We start from the raw sequence: 8198 nt of genomic DNA on the forward strand, positions 1-8198 counted from the left end.
ATGGAGTGAGGTGTAGATCTTGCTTGAGTTTTTTACAGATAGTTTTCCTATTTTATCAACACTAGTTGTTAAAAAAGCTGTTGTTTCCCCACTTAACTGATTTCATCTCCTTGTCAGAAATCAGTTTTCCATAGATAGATGCGCTTATTTCTGGATTCTCAATTCTATTCCATTGATCTGTGTTTCTGTCATTGTACCAGTACCATGCTGTCCTGACCACCATTGTAGTAGGATTTGAAATCAGGGAGTGAGATGCCCTCTTTCTTGTTTCTCTTTTTTAAGGAGTACTTTGCTTATTAGAGCTCTCTTTCCATTACAAATGAAATTGGAGATGCCTTTTCCATCTTGTTGAAGAAAGGAATTGGTATTTTGTATTGAGCTTGCATTGATTGTGTAAATTGCCTTTAGTAGTATTGTCATTTTCACAATATAGAGTTTTCCTATCCAAGAGCAAGGTATATTCACCCATTTCTCCAGGTCTCTCTTTGTTCCTTGTAGTAATGTTTTGTAATTTTATTTGAGTAGATCCTTTGTGTTTTTGGTTAGATTTACTCACAAGTATTTAATGTTGTGATTAGCTATTGTGAAGGGTATTGTTTTTCGTATCTCCAGTTCTGTAATCTCTGTCACTGAAGAGAAATCCAACTGATTTTTGTATGTTGGTCTTGTATCCTGCCACTTTGCTGAATTGGTCAGTTATGTCCGGTAGTTTTCTTGCTAAGTCTTTAGGGTTTTCTAAGTATACTGTCATATCATCTGCATATAGAAATAATTTTACCTCCTCTTTGCCAATTTGGATACCTCTTATTTCCTTCTCTTGTCTTATTGCTTTCACTAAGACTTCCAATACAATATTGAATAAGAAAGGTGCTTGTGGTCCATCCTTGCCTAGTTCCTATTCTCAAAGGGAATACAAGGCTGCATTTTTTATGGAAATAGATTTTTACTTCTTTGTTTCGTGATATAGTCAGTACATCCAAACTATTGATCATTTTATTAACAACTGAGTGTATAACCACTGTGCTGCTAGGGAACGTTGGATTACATTGACATTCTTTAGTTATAGTGAAATATAATAAAATATGGAATACAAAAAGCCGAATAATTTTCAAGATTTTTAAATTCCCACACAGTAAGTAGAGGAATTTTCTTTCTTTTACTTTTCTCTTAGATGATTAGAATTTTTTGTTAGCTTTTAGCAGATTTATTATCTTTTTATGTGACAGAGGATATTTAATAATCCAACATATTGCGGATCATCTGACTGGATCTGTGTTCTAGTTGCCAACAGTGAAGTACAAGAACTCACTATCAGGAGATGAAAAGACATAGAAGGCTCAAGAGGTAGATTCTGAAATAACTGTTATTCTTGTTAGGTGCCGTCAAGCTGCTTTCACCTTATAGTTGGAACTCATAGTGGCAGAGTAGAATGAAATACTGGCCAGTCTTGTGCCATTCTTGCAATTTTTCCTGTATTGTGAGCCCACTGTGTCATTTCATCTCCTTGAGAGTCTTTTGTTGTTGTTATTGTTGACCTTATAAAGCACCTATTTCTATTTTGTCTTTCTTACTGCTATTGAGTCAGAACCAACTCATGGCTGACTATCCAGGGTTTTTGGATGGTGAAAATCACATGGCAGAAGATTGCCTATCTCTCTCTTGCAGAGCTGCTGGTTGATTTGAACTGCCAGATAGGGCACTATGGTTGTGTTGGCATTGCAGCTATGTGCAGACTATGCCACGAGAAGGATTCTGCAGGAAAGATGGAAATTTGATGAGTTAAAAATATTGTATTTATTTATTGTGTTCTCAGATCATAGTTTACAATGTGGCAGGGAAGGAGATCAAAAGTAATGATAGAATTTAAATGAAGAGAAGACCTATAGTTCTTTATAAGGAATAAGAATTAGAGTGTTCATATTGAAGAACAATAGGAGATGAATATGATGGACAAATCTTTAAGGAGAAGTGGAATCAAGGAATAACATATAGCATGAACATTGTACAGGTATATAAAGTAATTTTCAATCTGTAAGGAAACTGCACCCATGAATTTTAATCTTTACTAATGTCACACTGAGCACATTCTATCATGCCTTTGGAAGATTTTTTTAAATCTTCACACTATATGACAGCACTAGTATATTCTACAGTTTAATTTCATATTTAATAAACAGAAAATTCTGACTCATTAATTTATAAAGACTTAAGAATGAATAGATATCAAATGTCAGGCTTTGTATTTGAGAGTTTAACATAGCCATGTGGTAGGAGTCAAAGCGTGTGACTAGGAAAGCCATTTTGAAAAAAATCTATTATACCAAAACCATCATTGAAAGGATATGTAATTATTAATATAATTTCATTAGAAAATATATTTCTTTTCCTGTATCTGTGGAATAAAAGGACTAGTACTATTCTTAAATATTTGGCTGCCTTATAACTGTTGCTAAAATTTTAATAGCTAAAATTTATTGAGGTTTTAATATTTATCAAGGATAATACCTTGTAACCTTTATACCATATAATTTTTCAAGCTGCTTTGTCAAATTGATTCCTATTAATCTTGCTGTTTTTCAAATGAAGAATTGAGATTTAAAATTAGCTAAGGAGCTTACATATTGATGGCAGAGCTGGATTTGAGCCCAGATTTGTCTGGCACCAAAGCCGTGTATTTTTGACAACTCTTCCCTTTTAATCCATGAAATGTATTTTTTCAGGATGAAACATAATGATATGTATTTATCAGTTGTTTATAAAGTATTTTTTTTTAAATTGCTGTGAAAAAATACCTTACATGGAATATTTTATATAGAATCTTGTAAGGCACCAGTATTTAATAATTGTGCATTGGTTTGTTTTAGTCCTGCATAGAAGGCATGTAAAAGGAATCGTCTTGAATAATTGAAAAAAGTAATTTGTAAGAACTATAATTTGATAATCTACTTCTGAAAAGCCAGTAATTGGAAATCCTATGGAGCACAGCTGTATTCACACACGTAGAGGATTACACTAAATTGGAATTGATTCAACAACAACTGCTTTTGGTGTGACATAAGTGCTTTAAAGCAGTAGAATTCTTGCTTCCCTGAAGGAGATCCAGGTTCAATTCTGGGCTGTTATATATCATGTGTAGCCACTACTTGTCTCTCATTTAGACTTGTGTATTTCTCTGATGTGGGACAAATTTCAGCAGAGCTTCTAGACTAAGATAGGTTAGAAAGAAAAACACCTGAATGTGGATCGTAATTTGGTCTAATCACAGCCTATCCTGGGGACAGTGCAAGAGTTGACAGCTTTTCATTTTCTAGTCCTTGGGATTCCCATAACTGGGACTAACTTTGTGACAATCTCAACAGTCCCACCAGTGACAGTGAAGGAGTGAGCTTATTAAAATTGTACAAACTCTATGAAAAAGGCAATGTTCCTATGAATTAGAGAAAATATTGTTTTTCTATAAATAAAATATATCAAGTAAGAATAATCAACAATAAGAAATCAATAATTTAATAAAGATCAGTTATATACCTACTTGATTGTTCTTTACACTATCTCTTAATAGTCTTGGTCAACTTACTGCAATAATTTATGAGAAAGTGATGAAGTCTTGAGGTAGATTGAGCCTCAAAATGATCAAGTTACTATAACATACAATAAATGATTCATTAGTTGCTAATTTATGAATTTTACTCTTTCAGTATGGAAAGGTACTCTCTGGATCTCTTGTGGATTTTAACAATTGAAATGCCAGGACATGTGATATTCCCCCTTAGTGATTGATTTTATCTTTCTACTAACTTAGCTAAGTAATCTAAGCAAACTAATTGCTGCCAAGGTGATTTTGACTCATGGCAATACCTTGTGTCACAGAATTACGCTTTACAAAGTTTGGGTAGCTGATTTTTTGAGAGTACATTATCACATCTCTTTTAAAGTACTCTGGATGAATTAAAAATGTAAATCTTTCATTGAGCAAGAAAGCAAGCAAGTTATTGGTATCTCCTAGAAACTGCTGGGTAGCTTAACAATGTGAAAATATGGACATTTACTCTGCCTCAAGAATGAGCTGATACAAGGTTTACTGTATTAGAAGAATGAAAAATTTCTGACCTCTTTGATGTTTATCTGTACAATATTGTGTTAGAGTCTTTAAATTATTTGACTAAGAAGGTTGGCATCATTTTGCTGGGTTAGAGAAGGCCATAAACATGTACATGATTTTCATTGAGGATCCCTGGTAATGCTGTGGCTGCTAACTTTAAGATCAATGAGCTGAACCCACCAGCTGCTCTGCTTCCAGAAAGATGGCGTGTACAGAGTTATAGCTTTAGGAATCTTATGGGCTGTTCTACTTTCTCCTGCAGGGTTGCGGTGAGTTGTAATTAACTATGTAGCAATGAGTTTTGGTTTATCTTCATTGTGTTTTTGTCAGGTTGGATACAAATTTTCTTTGTTTAGTGGATTTCTTCTTAGGCATTGGTGATAGCTGTATACCCAGATATAATTCTTATCTTTCTAGCCTATTATTTAATAACTTTTCTTTTTCTCTCGTGCATTTCAGTATCAGATTTCATGCATCTATTTATGTAGTACAGTGTTTTTTAAAAATTATAGCCTTATTTAGATGTATTATGATGTATTTATTATAACTAGCCATACTTCTAGTTTTCCTTTTAATATAAAAATATTGAAGACCCAGGAGTATTCTGTAAACTTTTGTTGTAAGACTCTTGTCTGAGATGGTATTACCAAATGTTTGTTTCCAGTCTGTAGGTTTTCTTTTCACCCTGTTGGAAAAAGTTTTTGATGTGCACAGGGATTTAATCTTTAGAAGGTCCTATGCATCAATTTTATCCTCTTTAGATTGTACGTTTCTGGTTGTATTTGGCAGTCTCTTTATACCTTGCACTAGTACATCTAAGCTTGATCTCAATTTGTCTCTTATGAACATTATGGTTTGGGGCTTTACTCCCAGGTCTCTGATTCACCTGAAGTTGATTTTTGTGTATGGTGTGAGATGTGGATACTGTTTCATCTTTCTACAGGTGGAAGTCCAGTTTTGCCACCACCATTTGTTGAAGAGGTTATAATTTCCCCATTTGATAGCTTTGATTTCCTTGTCGAATATCAGTTGACCCTAGATAGCTGGGTTTATTTCTGAGTTCTCAATTCTGTTCCGTTGGTCTATGTGCCTGTCATAGTACCAGTACCATGCTGTTTTGGTTACTACTGCTGTGTGGTAGGTTTTGAAGTCAGGGAGTGCTATGCCTCCAGCCTTATTTTTGTTTCTCAGAAGTGTTTAACAAAACACCTGATAACCCAGTTACAAAATAGGCAAAACACATGGAAAGGATTTTCAGAGGAAGATATTCAAATGGCAAACAGACCCATGAAGAAAGGCTCCAAATCACTGGCAATAAGAGAGTGTACCTAACCACAATTAGGTACCATCTCACTCCAGTAAAAGTGGCAAAGTTTAACAGGGCAACAAGTAATAGATGTTCAAGAGGATGTGGTGAGAAAAAAAACGCATACACTGTTGGTAGGATTGTAAAATGGTACAGCCATTCTGAAAGACAGTTTGGCGCTTCCTCAAAAAAATTAGAAATTAGAAATTTAGAAATTCCATATGACCCAGTTATTCAACTACTTGGAATATACCCTGAGAAAACAAGAACTGAGGACAAACTGAGATTTGTAAACGAATGTTCATAGCAGCATTATTTACCATTGTAAGAACATGGAAACAACCCAAATGTCCAACCACAAATGAGTGGATTGAGAAATTATGGTACATTCACACAGTGGAGTACAATGCATCATGCAGGAGCAATGATGTTGTAAATTGTTACCTAACTTGGGAGGGACTAGAGAGCATTATCCTGAGTAAACGAACTCAGTCCCCCAAGGATAAATATTGTATAAAACCAGTATTGTAGAATGAATATAAGGATCCAAGAGGGGTGGGAGAGCATGGAAGCAGAGGGATGATGATATGCAGAGGGAGCGAGGGGGGGGGGATTAACCATGGCGTTGTAAAATTTGATGGGAGGCAATGAGGGAGATTGAAAGAATTTGTTTTTAAAACAATGTATTCAAATTTTGTAAATAAACTAGTAGAAAACGGAAAAAAAAAATTGAAGATTGGTACCTTTGTAATTCTTTCCCCACAGGCTGCTTTGTATCGCCTCAGTGGAGACTGGAATCCCTTACATATTGATCCTAATTTTTCTAGCCTGGCTGGTGAGTTGCAAATAATGTGAATGCATAAAATATAAAAAATATTAGCTTGTCTTAATGTTTCAAAGAATATTTCTAGAAAAACTTTGTTGGTGTGTGATTTGGGAGAACTAAATAGTATTTATAAAGACTACTATATTGCTACTTATGATTCGTAGTTTGAGTAACATTTTAAAAATAGCCCTTGGTGAATTACATTTGTATAAAGAATCTTAGGAAGTAGGTGGTGTTAGTCACAAAAATTCCATACTTGCAGTTGAGATTTTAGTGGGAGGAATCTTCTACTAAGATACATTCTAAGATAGCACCTAGGAGGCGGATGTTTGAATTATTGTGGAGGATAAGGTCATCAGAAGAGAGATCAGAACCTAAAAAGGATACAGAAGAAGCACCTGAACATAAGGGTCTTGAAATCACTGTAAGTGATGACAAGTTATATCAGAAACTAAACAAAACAGTTCTTCCTATTTGCAGTTCTCTTGCATTATTTTTGCTTTTGTTTAACAATTTTCTCACAGGAATTTGATCTGTTTTATTAAAAATAGCTGTTTGTTTTTTTTAAAAACTGTTTTTAAAAAATCCGATCCTCAACTAGGTGTGTATTTCTTATGCAATAACTTACACAAAAATTATTAAAGAAAATAGTTTCTATTTCTTACTAATGCAATTTAAAGGTACATTTGAAAAATTTCATATTAACTATACTAAGTTCTTAAATATGACTGATACTTGTATTTCACGAAATTCTCTCTGTCCTTTTGTAGGATTTGACAAACCCATATTACACGGATTATGTACATTTGGATTTTCTGCCAGACACGTTTTAAAGTGCTTTGCAGATAATGATGTGTCTAGATTCAAAGCAATTAAGGTATATATATATTAATACATTATTTGAAAAAAAACAGTTTAGTGAATTAATTTAAAATGGGTACTGTATGGTAATAATACAGGTTTTCATTATTTTGTTAGCAATGATGCATTTTAATTTTGTAACTACAAATAGCTCTATTATATAGATATATTCTTAAGGATGTTTTATATAGTTAAAAATTTTAACAGATAGGTTTTCTTTCTTATTTCATCATGTTATTATAGTGGGAATATACATAAATAAATATGTGTCTTCTTACTGAAAACTTGAGATTTACTCTTTTATAACTTGGTTTAATTTAATAGAAAATATAAGACACTACATTTGAATTCTAGTGAACATGTACTTTTTATCAATTGCCTCCAGTTGTTTTTAGCTTTTGTATTTTTACATTGGTGCCAAGGTTTTAATCTATTACAACAGAGAAAACAATCTCTGTGCACAATATCTTTTCATAAGAGTAAGTTAAAAGATACATACTAAAATATTTTAAGACTTAGTATCACAGAACTCCAAAAGCTCTTGTCATTTTATGCAATAGTGAAAATGCATTTTCTGAGACCTTATTTTTTATAATACTGGCTAGTAGTATGTTTTTCCTTTTATTGCATCTATATTTGCTATCATTCAGAAATATGTGCACAAAACATATAATACAGTATAGGAAATTGTGAAATAAAAAGTAGTTACCCTGCATACCTACATCATATCTCATTCTCAGAGGTTGATTATTGCAACTTTTTTGACTATTCTGATGATTTCCTCTGTGACTGTACATAATAATTATACTTCTCTTTGTTGAGTCATTTTGATTAAACACTGTTTTTCCTGGTTACCTACTTACTACCTTGCTTAAGTTAGATGTCTAGTTCCTGAATGGTACAAATGGTTGTTAAATGGTCAGCTAAAAGATTGGTGGTTTGAACCACTCAGTAGTATCTTAGATGAAAGAAGACTGGTAATCGGCTTATATAAAGTCATAGCCATAATAGTCCTGTGGAGTATGATTCTTCTGTACTGTACCACATAGTGTTCCATGAGTCAGGATCATCTCCACAGCAACTTCTTTTTTGTAAAATTATTT

At 33.4% G+C, this 8198-nt stretch overlaps 1 protein-coding gene across 2 annotated transcripts in view; it reads left to right on the forward strand.

The window, feature by feature from the left end:
- The window catches only part of HSD17B4 (hydroxysteroid (17-beta) dehydrogenase 4), a 130051-nt gene that overhangs the window by 83635 nt on the left and 38218 nt on the right, over window positions 1–8198 (forward strand). For both annotated transcript variants that reach the window (XM_006885989.1, XM_006885990.1), the window contains 2 exons: window positions 6174–6243; window positions 7005–7111. In XM_006885989.1, the coding sequence (XP_006886051.1) occupies window positions 6174–6243; window positions 7005–7111 (177 nt within the window). The remainder of the gene's footprint in view (window positions 1–6173; window positions 6244–7004; window positions 7112–8198) is intronic.

This window comes from Elephantulus edwardii, unplaced genomic scaffold (genome assembly GCF_000299155.1).
Source record: "Elephantulus edwardii isolate Elephantulus edwardi_28Jun2011 unplaced genomic scaffold, EleEdw1.0 scaffold00046, whole genome shotgun sequence".
NCBI classification, from domain to species: Eukaryota; Metazoa; Chordata; class Mammalia; order Macroscelidea; family Macroscelididae; genus Elephantulus; species Elephantulus edwardii.